At 39.6% G+C, this 15,564-nt stretch overlaps 1 protein-coding gene across 2 annotated transcripts in view; it reads left to right on the forward strand.

The window, feature by feature from the left end:
- Positions 1–15,564, forward strand: part of LOC126333765 (anaphase-promoting complex subunit 1) — a 353,884-nt gene that overhangs the window by 226,481 nt on the left and 111,839 nt on the right. For both annotated transcript variants that reach the window (XM_049996770.1, XM_049996779.1), the window contains exons 22-25: positions 3,323–3,502; positions 11,471–11,653; positions 11,742–11,868; positions 11,947–12,171. In XM_049996770.1, the coding sequence (XP_049852727.1) occupies positions 3,323–3,502; positions 11,471–11,653; positions 11,742–11,868; positions 11,947–12,171 (715 nt within the window). The remainder of the gene's footprint in view (positions 1–3,322; positions 3,503–11,470; positions 11,654–11,741; positions 11,869–11,946; positions 12,172–15,564) is intronic.

A 15,564-nucleotide genomic window follows, 5' to 3' on the forward strand; every position in this document is an offset into this window, starting at 1 on the left:
CTGTCTGGTGGAGCACGCAGGGACTGGACGGTAGAAGCCAGCAGGACAAAGCCACCAGATGCAGCATTGGGAAGCTGGAGACTGGTGGATGTGTTGGCAGAGAGTAGCGTGCAATGAGGGTGAGGGGACATGAATTGATAGGAGATAATAGGACAGAGGGGGCAAAAACTGTTGGATGGGGCATGTGGGGACAGTATGTTATCATAGATTGACGGTGGGAAAGTTTCAGGAGTGGAGAATGTGTTATAAGGATAACTCACATCTGCACAGTTCAGAAAAGCTGGTGGTGGAGGGAAGGATCCAGATGGCCCAGGTTGTGATGCAGCCATTGAAATGGTGCTTATTAAGTTCAGCTGCATGTCTTTCTTGGCCACAGTTTGGCAGTGGCCATTGGTAATTACCAAGAATCATTGCCTATCAAACACACGGGTCCCTAATGATGTCAATCGTATGTGCAACTGGATGTCAACCATTCAACTCTGGTGGCACGAATTATGGTAAATGTTTAGGACATCATTCATTGTGTACATGGACAAATACTCCTTTTAGCAATAGTTCCTTGGCAGGTGTCTTTCTCTTAAAGAGCAATAGTGGCGACAGTTTTGTTCAATCAACACAACAGGATGAAATGACTGTGTAATGAGTCTTTTGATGCCCTGAGGTTTCAACAGTAACACTCTTTCTGCCATTGAAACCCAATTTTATATTTGCTGTTCTCCCACTGGGAGATGGTTGATAAGAAATTATAAGACACAGGTAAATAAGAACAAGGGTTTACTACAACTGCAGTAGAGAGATTTAATAACAAAGGAAAACTCTTGTCAATAAAATAAGAAAATAATACAGCTTCTCAGACACAAACAGGCATACGACTGGAACACATCATGAACAAACGTAATGGTACGTGAGAACTGTGCCACCGATTATCCCAAAAGACGGAGGTTGAGTGTTCGACATAGTTGGCTGGCAGCTATGCCTTGGGATATCACTGGAAAGGTGCAGCTCCCACTGCGGTGGCTTCCAACCAGGCTCTTAATGGATTGGCCTCTAAAAACCAGCACATGAATTGACCCAGAGCTCCGGTGGTGCAAACTGCCGATTTATTGACTTGCGCCACCATATACAGTCAGGACAAGGAGGAATTCGTGCTGATCCAGTTTCACACAAGTGATATGGTGGAGGAAACAGGCCCACGGCCCGGAGGACCTCTGGTGGTGCTTGTCCTGCCATCTATCGTTCTTGTTATGATCACCACAGTCAGGTAAGCAATGCCTTGTATATATGTAAACCTGTTATGTTTCATTGTCTGAGGGCTTGCCAATTCCTTTAGACAAAAGGTGGGTACATGGCAGTATTAGATGGTACATTTCAACAATTTGTTCTTCGTACTCGGCTGGCATCTTCTGTGATACTTTGTCCTTGTTCCGCATACAAAGCCAATATCTTTTCACAAGTTGTGGACAACATTTGTTAGTAGATACTGCATTCACTTAATGAATGACCATTTTCAAAGAAACTGAAATTCCCATATGTCAGTTCTCTAAAATCCTAATATTGACTTTTGCTTCAGGTTGTGGCCATGTAAGAGTTCCGCTTCTCACATTGTGTTTACTGCGAGGTGCTTTCTTTATCAGTTTGGAGACCAAGCCAAGCCAAGCCAAGCAAAGCTCGGGCTGCAATTTTGTTAAGAAGACTACACCCAAGTATTAGTCGAGCTGCAATTTTATTGATGTGCGGATGTGCGAGCCACCTATCTCTTGAAAACTGGACTCATTTCATTTGAGAACAATGTATAGACATCTTGTGTTCTGCCCTTTGACTGGTGCTGCCTTCTGTTATCAATTTATAGAATTATTTCAAAAGAAACATTTGAATACGAACAGCTGCTGTCATGAATGGTTGAGTCCGTATGATTGCACTGACATAATTTTGTTCTTGTGTTTGTTAGGTTTTGCAGTTTGTTGTAATTCTGCTACAAATATGTCACGTTTGTTGAGTGAGCAAGAAATTTTGGAAGCTAAAGATGAAGAAATTGATTAAAAACTCAACTTGCACTTTTTCCTTGGGAATATAATTATGTCATCATTAATTCAAAATTTGTAATATATCAAGCAATTAAAGTAAATATGAAGAATTAATCTTGAAGTTTGGCCCTTTTTTAGTATGTATTACTCTTGAAGATGCACAATCACTTATTTGCTAGTAACACTTTAAAAAATGGCATAAATGGGTGGCCGGTTTCTTAGGCCCAGCATTCTTCTAAGTGGCCAGTCTCCAAAGCATTAAAACATCTTCCTGATCCAGCCAAGGACTTATCATTTTTTCAGTTTGAGGTTACTTGAAATGTCTTTGTGCATCCCTGTTTCCATTTCCTTTAGCATGTGTAATCATGCAGAGCTTAAATGCAGTAGCATAACAATGCTGTTTTTCTGCCATAGTTTTTAAATAAAACTACAGTAGATCTCCATATGAAACACAAGAAAAACTGAAGCTTTAACTAACAATATAAAAACCATTAAGAATGGTGCATGTGCATCCACTGAACTCTATACAACAGAAATGCTCAAAACTCCCAAGGAATCTAATGGTGAATGTACTTAAAGCTGAAACATAAAAATTTTGAAGAAATAGAACTTACATGTACATACCTTAAATTGCTACTGCTACCTTAGACGCAATTGATTTTTGGGTCTATTTTTGAAGCAGAAAAGTATATCTTATATGCCGGCAAATTTGGGTAGACAGTGCACCAAGTCTGTAAGGAACAGTCAGATTTATCTGGAGTTAACAGGAGATAGTATGGAAGCTGTGCAACACCGCTAAATGCCAATTACACTGAAACTGGTGAATTTCATCAAAGGAAAATTTGCAGTTGTTGGATACACAGTATTAATTAAACAAGAAAAATGGAGCTATCATAATTTATAGGATCAGATCTCTTTATCATTGGGCTCTGTGTTGGAATATCTTATCAGTTTGTGTAGTTACAACAAAACAGGTGTAGGAATTACATCCTCGAGCACTTCTGTTGAATCTGTGTGTGGCTGTTATAATGTCATGAGTTCTTTGCAGTGTTGATGAAGTTTTTCAGAGATGACATTCTCTGCAAGTATTTTTGTGCCTTTATCATATAGCTTAGCTATATACTGTAGCATTCTAAAGTGCTGTTCCATGTAGTCTCTTGTTTGTTGCTTCTAGTTTGTCTGTAGCGAATTCACATCATAAGTTTTTTCTGGTTTGTGTCCCCATGTTGAAGAATCAAGATGTATAAATTTACCTTAGTCTGTTAATTTTGTCTTTGTAACATGTTGTTTTCTTTTAGGCACTATGGATGTTGCGACAACAAAGATGATGAGTGTCCATATGGAAGCACTACTGCCGCCAACATCAATTGAATTAGATATTCAGCAAAATATTCAAGTAGCAGCGCTGCTTGGAATAGGTCTACTGTATGAAGGCACAGCACACCGTCGCATGGCTGAGGTGCTACTTTCAGAAATAGGTACTTTTACATTGATTTATAGTTTTGTGCTTATTTTATATTAATATAAGTGTGTGTGTGTGTGTGTGTGTGTGTGTGTGTGTGTGTGTGTGTTTTAGTAAAAGATATAAGAGGGCCAATGACAAGACAAGGCCTAGTAGAAATCCTTGGATAACACAAGAGATATTGAATATAATGGATGAAAGGAGAAAATATAAACATGTGGTAAATGAAGCAGGCGAAAGGTAGTACCGAAGTCTAAGAAATGAGATTGACAGGAAATGTGAAATAGCTAAGCAGGAATGGAAAGAGAACAAACATTAAGATTTAGAAGCACATATCACGGGGGGAAAGATAGATACTCTCTATAGGAAAAACAAAGAGACCTTTGGAGAAAAGAGAAGCAGCTGTATGAATATCAAAAGTTCAGATGGAAAACCAGTCCTAAAAAAAAGGAAGGGAAAACTGAAAGGTGAGAGGAGTACATGGAGAGTCTATACAAGAGAGATGTATTCGAGGCCATTGTTATAGAAATGGAAGAGAACATAGAAGAAACTGAGATGAGAGATACGATACTGCAAGAAGTATTTGACAGAGCACTGAAAGACCCAAGTTGAAACAAGGCCCCAGAAGTGGACAACATGCTGTCACAGCTACTGATAACCTTGGGAGAACCACGATAAAACTCTTCCATCTGGTGTGCAAGATATGTGAGACAGTGAGACAGATGAAATACCCTCAGACTGCAAGACAGTGTAATAATTCCAATTCCAATGAAAGCAGTTGCTGGCAGGTGTGAATATTACCAAACTTTTAGTTTAGTGAATCATGATTGCAAAATATTAGCACAGATTCTTTACAGAAGAATGGTAAAATTGGTTGAAGTTGATCTTGGGGAAGGTTAGTTTGGATTCTGGAGAAATGCAGGAACATGTGAGGCCGTACTGACCCTTTGACTTCCTTTAGAAAATAAGTTAAGGAAAGGCAAACGTACATTTATAGCATTTGTAGACTCCGAGAAACCTTTTGAAAGTGTTGACTGAAATACTCATTGAAATTCTGAAGGTAGCAGGGGTAAGAAAAAGGGAGTGAAAGGCTATTTATAACTTCTATATAAACCAGACGGCAGTCATTAGAGTTGAGGTGAATGAAAGAGAAGCAGTTGTTGGAGAAGGAAGTGAGACAGTGTTATAGCCTGTTGCTGATGCTTTTCAGTCTGTACATTGAGCAAGCAGTAAAGGAGACCAAAGAAAAATTTGGAGTAGCAATTAAGGTTGAGGGAGAAGAAATAAAAACTTTGAGGTTTGCTGATGACATTGTAATTCTGTCAGACGGCAAAGGACTTAGAAGCGCAGTTTGAACTGAATGGACAATTTTTTGAAAGGAGAATACAAAATGAACAAAGTAATAGATGAATTTTGCTATTTGAGCAGCAAAATAACTGATGATGGCCAAAGTAGAAAGGATGTAAAATGTAGACTGGATGGCAAGAAATGCGTTTCTGAGGAAGAGAAATTTCTCAGGAGTGTAGCCATCTATGGAAGTGAAACATGGACAATGTACAGTTTAGACAAAAAGAGAATAGAAGTTTTAGAAATGTGATGCTATAGAAGAATGCTGAAGGTTAGACCGGTAGATCATGTAACTAATGAGGTGATAGTGGGGAGAAAAGAAATTTATGGCACCACTTGACTAGAAGAAGGGATCAGTTGTTAGGACGCATTCTGAGACATCAGAGGGATCACGAGTTTAGTACTTGAGGGAAGCGTGGGGGTAAAAATTGTGGAGCGAGATCAAGAGATGAATACAGGAAGCAGGCTGAATAGGATGTAGGGTGCAGTAGTTATTTGGAGATGAAGAGGATTGTACAGGATAGAGTAGCACAGAGAACGGCATCAAACCAGATCTTCGGACTGAAGACCACAACAACAAAGATGCTGTTATGGAAACACGGTGCTCTCTGTTAGTGTATGGTAATGAATGCTTGCAACAGTGTTGAGTTCCTTGTTATGCAAAAGTATGACAATCTGTGTTGATCATCTTACCATTTAAGCCCTATGTTACTAACTACATAAAGAGCCTAATGAATACTGCATGTCATTAACTAATCAGTTCTCCTGATACATTGTTGATCAGACAGGAATATTGTTGCTCATGAAGTACTAGTTCAAGTACTTAGTACTGTGGCCCTTTTCAACATTAAGGGCCGAAAGATATTAAGTTTGAAAGCTAAGAATTATATATTCACTCCTATATTTATTTTTCCCATGATCTCACACAGTGTGAAAAATGCAAGTTCACCTATTATTCACAAACAGTATGTACGCCGGTTCTTCATATACAAGCATCAGGTACTTTGCTGGTTTTATTGAAAGAGACACATTGAATTTATTCGAAGAACATAACGATTTTTGGATATAAAAGTAAAGCAATCATCAGTGTGGAGGCTACATTGAAAATCACAGTTATATTGTAGGTGATAAATCTTTCTCCCTCTAGCCTGTGATCTGACTTATCAAGTCAATTGTGCATGGACCTACAATTCAGTATTGAATCCAAGTCATTGTGCTGTTGTACATTTTTTAGCTACACAAACCAATGCCAAAAGTGAAAGTATCAGAAGATGACAGGAAAATATTATCAAAGACCATATGTAAATGGAAATGAGTGTTTGATGTCATTGGCCGGGAGGCCCCTCAGTAAGGGCTGGTATGGCCGCCTTGGTGCAAGTCTTATTACATTCGATGCCACATTGGGCAAACTGTATGCCTGATGGGGATGAAATGATGATGAAGACAACACAACACCCAGTCCCTGAACAGAGAAAAATCCCAAACCCTGCCGGGTATCGAACCCGGGCCCGTAGGATGGCAATCCGTCACACTGACCACTCAGCTATCGGGTCAGGAGAGAATCACAGTCTGAACTATTGGAGTGGATGGATTGGGTCTTGCATCAGTTCACAAACAGAGATAGAACAGAACACTGACATTAACTATTTTACTTGTTCTGGAACTTTGGTTGTTGTGACAGATTGGTCCATACTGTATGCCAATGTCCTGGTTAGGTTGAAACGTGATTGTTTGCTTATGAGGTGACAGAGCCCAAAAATGTGATGTCACAATAATAACTATAATTATTGTTATGGTGAATATGCGTTTTTGTTTTTCAGTGAGTGGTTTACATTAAACATTTCCATTATGTCATGGATCAAAGCAGACAAATGGTGTCTGGTCATTCACTATTTCCTTTGGATTTATAGTGTAACACCTGCGCACTGAACCAACCTTACGGTATGACAAAACAGAAACTTGGCACGTATCTAGTACCATGAGCTTACTTTGTGACATTTGAAAGTCAATTTGTCATAGTGTTGTATGAGAATATGCTTATTCATTTATTTGTATAATAAATTCTGTATTGAAATTAAGTTTTGAGGTCATTTGTACTGCATGTCAAAAAAAGTGAAACAATGAGAATGGGAAGAGGTCACAATATGAAACTTCATGTAAGAGAGGGCATGTGATGTTATTGTAGTGATTGAAAAATTAAGTCAAATTTACAAAGAACTTGGCAGTAAGAGCCCACTTATCAAGATGATTCTACAACCCTTCTGTCCTGAATGCATGAACTGTTTCTGATAGGAAGGGTGCCATAAGGCAACTGTATCCTCTCATGAGGCAAGCTAGCCCACAACTATTATAATGAATATTCTGAATACTAGCATTGGGACAGAGTTGACACCTGAGCTGAACACACACACATTGTATCAAGGACTGATCTGAGGATCGTGCTGGCTGTGGGAATACTTCAACATCATGGAGGCAGTTCATGGAGACATCCCACGTGTGGATGACCATTGTCACTGTCCTGTTGAAAAGTGGCTCCACAATACTGCCATATAAGAGGTAATACACAACAACGTAGGATGTCCCTGATGTAGATTGTGCTGTCAGAATACCCTTAGTCGCTATCAGCTGTGACCTGAAATCGTACCCATTGGCTCTCCACACCATAATGCCAGAAGTAGCAAGGCTTTGCTTTTCCAGAACAATCAAAGAATGGGACCTCACCTCCAGTCACCTCCATACTTGTTGATTTTGAGAAAAAAAATATTTTTAATTGTTTAAACCAAATATTTTAGAGCTACAAGATGCAATGCACTAAAAATGCGTATACTCGCTAATGCTGTTCATCCAGGATAGTGCAGAACCACGATGCATTGCTGAGCACAATACAATGCCATTCGTCAGCAATCTGTGGTTCCCAGTCCTGGCACCACTCCGTGGCATTAACAGCAGCCTATGCATGAGACGATAATTTCCGATTCTGGCTGCTGCTAGTTTCTGGCCAATGGTGTGGAGTGACATAGTAAGTTACAGAGAGTCCCTTACTACTTCTTGTATGGCAAATGCAGATGTGAAGGAATTGCAGTGTGCTTGGGCACTATATGTTGATTGTCACTTGTGGCGGTCAAATGCATTCGGCCAGAACCTTGGCTTGGAGTTCTGATGAAGTCAAATATCAGGCCACTGTCACATCCTAATTCCCCACAAATCTGTATTTTGCATGATTTGTCCGTCAGGCCAAGTTGAGACCCTCTTTCAAACTTTGTCACATGCTGATAAAGCTGCCTCGCATGAGTAATGAGCATCTCCGTACCCTTTACTTGACATCTGACACTATTCTTGCCTCCATATGTACCCTACCAGGCCTGATAACAACACTAAAAGCAAACTGCACTAATGCACTCTGGTGACCATTCTACTGTCACAGAAAATTGCCATTTTAATTATTTATGTATCCCCTGACGGTATACATGTTAACGAAGTTACACTGACATCTGACCATGGCTTCCAGGTGCTTAACTTTTTTAGTCAGGCACTGTATAAATCAATACAACAATTACATTAATACTGTAGAACGACCACAGTTTGTGTTTTTTTTTATTTAATAATATTTGATAATCCAATAGCATTAGAAGTATATGTTGCAAAATCACTTTACTGTTTGCATGTTATATAATCATAACATTGAGTAATCTCTGCACTGTTACAGAACATTCTGAAGTATGTCTATCTGATGTACGAGTATACTGTCTGTTCAGATAGTAAACATTGTTTGTAAAAAGTGGGCAGTTGCCAATAAATGTGTCAACACACCATGAGCCTAATAAATCAAGTTTACAAAATTATTAACTCTGATGGTGTATATAAGAATAAAGTGACTGGTATATGAAGAAATGTTGGAACAGGCAAGACAACACCAACCCTAGAACTTATTTTAGTTGATGGATTGAAGAAACACACATCTATATGTATGGCATTTTTAGATTTAGGAGAAGATTTTGGCAATATTGAGTAGAATATGTTTATTGGAATTCCAAATTTATAAGAGATAAAATACAGGTAGTGAAAGATTATCTGCAATTCACAGAAACCACACGGAAGCCGCATGAGTTGAAGGACATGAAAGGGAGGGTGTAATAGAGAAGGGACTGAGATAAAGTTGCAGGCTGTTACTCTTGTCATTGTCTGTAGACAGTGAGAAATTTAGAAAGAGTATTAAAGTTTAGGGATAAGAAATAAACACAGTAAGATTCAGCAAAAGATTGCAAAATTCTTGGATGACCGGTTGAATGGGAAGGATAGTGTCTTGGAAAGAAGTTACAATATGAATATCAATCAAAGCAGGATGTTAGTTGAGTGTAGTTGATTTAAATCTGATACTGAGTTACTGACCATGACTAAAGTAGAGATGACATACAATCAGACTGGAAATAGCTAAAACAAGCTTTTCTGAAAATGAGATGTGTATTGACACCTAATATAAATTTAAGTGTTAGGTAGACTTTTCTGAAAGTGTTTATTTGGAGTGTAGCATTATATGGAAGTGAGATAGCACAGGCGGGAGGAGACTAGAAGTTTTCAAAATGTGAGTTACAGAAGAATGCTGAGGATTATATGGATAGATGGGGCACTTAGTGAATATGTACTGAATTGAATTGGAAAGAAAATAGCTGTTCAGCACTATCTGACTAAAACTGTTCGTTCGCAGAAGTGATTACTTGTGACTATGAGAAGTGATTATGAGCATAGTTACTTGATTAATCTCTGTATAGGCAGTGTTATGGAAGCGCGTCCATGACAAGGTGACAATAGGCGACTGTTGACTGATCCACTTGGAATGTCGCTTATAGTTGCTTGTTGCTAGTACCCATCTGCTGCAGTCACTTGTTATGGATGTAGATTGTGAAAAATGATTAGTATAGTGAGCTTCAGCACTTTCAGTTTGTGATTGCTGTTGTATTTCCACAGTATACTGCTAAACTTTTTTAGCAACAACAAAATTTTACACATTTAACAGTCAAATTAGCAAAATCTGTTTTGACCTGAATACATGGTGGAAGCATTTGCCACTTACTATTTTTGATACCGTAGATAGACTCAGTAACTTACTGTGTCTTTGAAAGGCATTTATCAAAATGTTGCTTTTGATGACCAAAGTTGTGATGCGGAAAATGGCCATGTTAGATATTTTAAGAGGATATACTTCATTATGTATTAATCAAAGAACTTTTGGGGCCTGTTCTTGAAATCCTCACAATGATGCTGGATATCTCCCATAGATTAATTTTTAACTAGGTTTGGTTTACTCAACACTTACAATTTCCTTTACCAGTTTGCATCAGACTCCTTGTCAGGTATGGATTGTCCAAAAAGTAAGTCATATCCACAGAATTCTCACACTGCATTGTTTTGATCAACTGCCTACAGACACCAGTCACAATCTGAGAGCTGCATGAGTCACTTACAGCAGATTATCCCATTCATTGGACAATTCAGGTCACATATAATCATGTCCTCCCATAGTCTGGCACCAGCAGCCAGAGACAATGATCATGTGTGTGTGAGTTGTGGTTTTTTGAATATGAGTGTGTTTTCTACTTGAGAAAAATACTTTTCAGCCAGAAGCTCCAATGTCTCATTTATGGCAAGTAGCAGTCTATCCTTTTCATAATGTTTTCTTTATTCCATCCTGGATTTTCTGTTGTTTGATTATTTTCGTAGTAGCTTATTCAAGTTGACACGTGACTTAGGAGAATGGATAAGTTGACAGGACACATCCACAAACAGCTACAACAATGTAGATCAAATTTGGGGGAATTGCAATAAGATATTGTTCTTCCTTCAGTATTTTCAAGTAATGCACACATCATTTTCACTGCTACAGTGAACAAAAGGTAAAGGAAGCAGAGTGGGTCAAAGTTTAACATTTGGTGTGTTTGGTTGCCTAGTGTTACTTGCTATCAGTGATGTGGCTGCTCTAATTTTTTATTCTGAAATCTCAGGTATCAGATTGCTGCAGAGATTGAATGCCCACCAGAGGAGATGGACCTTGATAGCCGATAGATGGCACTGTGGCTGTGCTGCATGCTCATTAAGAGCGGGACACCATCTCACCACAGGAGTGGACCGGCTGGTATTTAGGGAACTGTAGCACACAACCAGTCAGTTCAGTGCTCGTGCGTGGTACGCCAGATTGACCTTTGCTGTACTAGAATTGTTGGATAGCTACCTTGTGTGTCACCTGATTACTCTCTCTGGTTGCATCTTGGATTTCGCTCTTTGCTGTTCTTGATCTTACTGTCAGCATTGTGGCAACTGCTTTGAACAATGCCTCAGTGCCATAATGTTTTTGACATTATTCTGGTGTGTTTTCTAGTCCATTGTCTGTCTGTTGCACATTATTCTCCACACTGTTGGTATAGGTTACTCATCTGCAGGCAGCTCTCCCACCTGGCAGTTCCCTTTCATTCCGCATTCACCAACGTGTGCACCAATATCCTGAAATTAAGTGAAACTTGGGAATGCCTGGAGCAGGTCACCTTCATGTCATTATGACATCTTAAGTTACATGCCTATGGTGGCACCCCCAGATCATGGGCCAATACCCAACCAGTGGTAGCTCATTTGTTCTTCTTTACAGGACGACCACCTGGTCCAGAAATGGAGAATAGTGATGATCGCGAGTCCTACTCTTTGGCAGCTGGCTTGGCTTTGGGGCTTGTTGTACTGTGCCAGGGGCAAGAACTAGATGGCCTCAATGACCTTGCTATACCAGACAGACTACACCATTATATGGTGGGTGGACATCGCCGGCCCCTTACAGGTCTGTTCTTTAATTTGGTGTGCAATCTGGGATATTAACCGCTAATTTTGTGTGTTCCTACTAACAAAAATCAGTGTGCTTGATTTAGGCTCCCAAAAAGAAAAGTATAAATCTCCAAGTTACCAGATTCGTGAAGGCGATGCTGTTAACATTGATGTCACAAGTCCAGGTGCCACCTTAGCTTTGGGAATGATGTTTTTCAACACTGGAAACAGGTCTGTGGAGAACAAATATTTTTCTAAAAAAAATATATACTCGCAAACCAAGGCTTATGTATTTGTGTTTAATTTCAGGGCAGTTGCAGATTGGATGAAAGCTCCAGATACACAGTACCTCCTTGATTTTGTGCGCCCAGATTTCCTATTACTTAGAATTGTGTCTCGGTCACTTATATTGTGGGATTCAATACTGCCTACTGTAGAATGGGTGGAATCAAATGTTCCTGAGAGTATTCGTCCATGTTGTTTAGTAAAACCACCAAGAATTCTACCTCAGAATATTGATTATGAAACAATGAAGTAAGTATATCATCTTCTAGAGTTTGATTGTTTTAGTGGCATTGATGGACATTACATTAAGTATAGACTGCGGTTTCAGTAAATGTAACCTTCAGTATTGCTATTCCTAAATCACATCAAGCAAATATAGAATGATTTGTGCGACAACACAATCGCCAGCATCCTTCTTCATCCTAGGCCATCTCCGGCAGTGCTTTGTCTCTGACAACCTCGGTGTCGATGTGATGTGGAACTGTAAAATACTTTCCTTTAGTTTTGTTGCCTGTATCCTGATATTTACTGTAGAATATCATAGGCATTATAAGTTCCTTCCTACCATGTCATGGTAGTCCAGAGCTCTCTTGGAATTAATAAATGTTAGAATAATTATGTGCATATGATTTGTGGCTAAAGGTCTCTTGAGTTTCTGCTGCACAGGAAACATCCAATATTAAATTCTACAATATATAATTACAAAGATACAGTATTTTTGACAGTATTTACCTTTAGCAGGCAAAATTCCAGCACTGCCTATTAACACATGTAAAAGTAAAAAAAAACTTATAATAGTTTTTGGAACTATTAGTTCATGGAGGAAAGAGGTTATAAAGTAACAGTGGGAAATTCCCCAGGATGAGAGGAGCCCACCTGTTATGAAGATGAGAGATAAGCGATAAGCTCAAATTCCCTTTGTCATCACAACTGAAGGTCAGCTATTCTATCTCATTTTAATTTTAATGCCTGCAAGGATTCAGAAACTGCTGCTTTGTAACACAATGAACAGGTTTTGTGTCATTGCAGTGATAAGCAAATGGGGGAGGAGTTTGAGAATGGAAACAAAGCTCATGGTACAGTTTTCTATTTTTATATTAATGGATGTGAGTAAAAATTACAGTGCATACCAAAATGAGGGCACTTGCAATAAAAGTTGAAAAAAATCCCTGTTTTATAGCTCTAATCTGTGACTTTAATCATACACTGCTTTTCTCATAACTTCAGGATATTTAAGCTCCACACCACTAAAATCTGGCTCAGGTCATATCTTAAAATATGCACTGTGCTGTATACATGTACATCTTGCGGCACTGCCTCATGCTTGCTTACTTCAGGTACAAAGGAAAGTTGTATGAGGAGTCAGTTGTTGTGACTGTCAGCCCTACATGCTGGTTTCTTACTGTAGAAAACACATTTAATTATACCAAAAGGAGAATTCACTCGCAGAAAATGTAAAATTACAATGATTAGCACTCACTGGGCAGTACTTACCTGGAGATAGTGGAACTACAGTACAGTCAATAAATTTATGTACAAGTGTAAGATATGGGACTGTCAGGTCCTTCTGCAGGGAGGAAAGAGGGTTTGGTTTTGTAAGGTTGGAAAGGAGGGGCGAGTCAGTCGGACCTTAGGTTGAGAGGGAGTCATTTTACAAACGATGGAAAGAGCCCACCGTTTGCACAGTCAGTGATGTTTGTGTGGAAATGTGGTTTCTCTCAACCTGGAATTTGAGCAACTATTTGAAACTATCCGTTTTTGATCATTATCTCCCCTTGTAATTGGACAACACATTTGTTATTTGGTCACAGGGAGGAGCTAAACTACATGACTTCCACCAGCATTTAGACAAGCAGCATAGTAATACATGATTTAAAGAACAGTGTGCTGGCCTTTCATGAATGTAGAAGTCTACAGAACATGTGATGACACTCTGGGCACAGTGTGTTTAAGAAGGCCCTTGTATTGCCAATACCTGAACACTTTGTCTCACTGTTGTGTAAATGAGAAGGTTTGGTGGTCCATATGTAACTACGAGAGCACACTGAGTGAGTGATGCAGGAAGTTTGAGAAGCTGAACTACAGAAGCTGTTAAACACTGACAGGTCAGCTGGATATAAAAATAACATCATCTAATAAATTATGAAAACACGGGGTTAAGTGAAGAGCAACAAAGAGGAAGAGCAGTTGCAAGTGACCCAGTTACAGTCCATGCAGTGTGTGACTAACAGGACAAGAAATATTCTGTGCAGAGGCGGGTATCAGGTTAGATTACAATCTAAAATATCCCATGTTGCTATAAAGGTGAAATCAACGTGCTTCTCATACCAAGTGTGTATGAGCTCGATTGTGAATGTTGACTTGTCTCTGTTAGTGAGGGAAGAGACAGTACTAATGTCGTGACCAGATGAAACTACTTTCATCCAACCGTAATTGTGGGTTCTCTTATTGTTCTGGGAAAAGTTCCATCAAACTAGAACATGTGGAAATATTAGTTCCTTTTATTACTAAATGAATAAAAGATTTTCTTAATGGTGACACATTTCTTTGCCACAGGACTGCTTGGTAATTGATAATTGTCATTGAGTATGAAAGCATCACATGATGCACTAATTAGTAAATTGTTCTCTTCACGTTCCAAGTTCTCATTAAGATATGACTACTGATTTTTTGTCTAGTTTACTGAACATACACAAGGTGTGATTCAGAAGTTTCAAGACTGATTCATTTCTGAGTAGGGGAGCACGCGCGGACCAGTTCCGCTGGTTGGGGGAAGTAGTGGGGGGGTCTCAGGGAACGAACTGACGCTGCAGCAGTTGTCTCCAGAACCCTGGAGAGTGTGCATCGCTTGCAGTGTGAGTGCATGTTATTAATCTTGGTCGAAAAGTGGGATAGGCGAAAATGGAGGAGCACTTGGAGCAGCATTATACGATTAAGTTTTGCATGCGACTGAACAAAACCGCCACGGAGACTCCTGGTATGATTCAAGAGGCTGTAAGGAAAAAGCCATAACCTGTGCAATGGTTTTCATGTGGCACAAACGTTTCAAAGATGGCCACATGAATGTTGAAGATGATGACTACTCTGGGAGGTCATCATATAGCTGACTTTTAAACAATGACCGTTGTCTTAGTACTAGATTAATTGCCGATGTACTGCGACTCAGAGTATGGTGTGGAGGATTGTGATGGAGAATTCGATGATGCGAAAAGTGTGTGCCAAACTGGTGCCAAAAGTTTTGTCAGTGGATCAGAAGAAACGGCACATGACTGTTTGGCAGGAAATGCTCCAAAGGTTGAATGTTGATCCGACCTTCTTGAGAGAGTGGTTACTGGTGATGAGACCTGGGTCTACAAGTACAATCCTGAGTCGAAGTGTCAATGCTCAGAATGGCACTGCTTCCTCGCCAAAGCCCAAGAAAGCTCGCATGAGCAAGTCGTGTGTGAAGTGCATGCTAATTGTTTTATTTTTTTTTATGGTAAAGGAGTGATTCACAAGGAGTTTGTTGCTTGTGGACAGACTGTCACAGACTGGAGTGCTCCGCCACTTGAGGGATCGAGTTCGCCACATCCGCCTGGAGATCAAGGGCAATTGGATCGTCCACCACGACAACGTGCCCGCTCACACGCCGCACGCTGCCGC

The sequence above is a fragment of the Schistocerca gregaria genome, chromosome 1 (genome assembly GCF_023897955.1).
Source record: "Schistocerca gregaria isolate iqSchGreg1 chromosome 1, iqSchGreg1.2, whole genome shotgun sequence".
Lineage (NCBI taxonomy): Eukaryota > Metazoa > Arthropoda > Insecta > Orthoptera > Acrididae > Schistocerca > Schistocerca gregaria.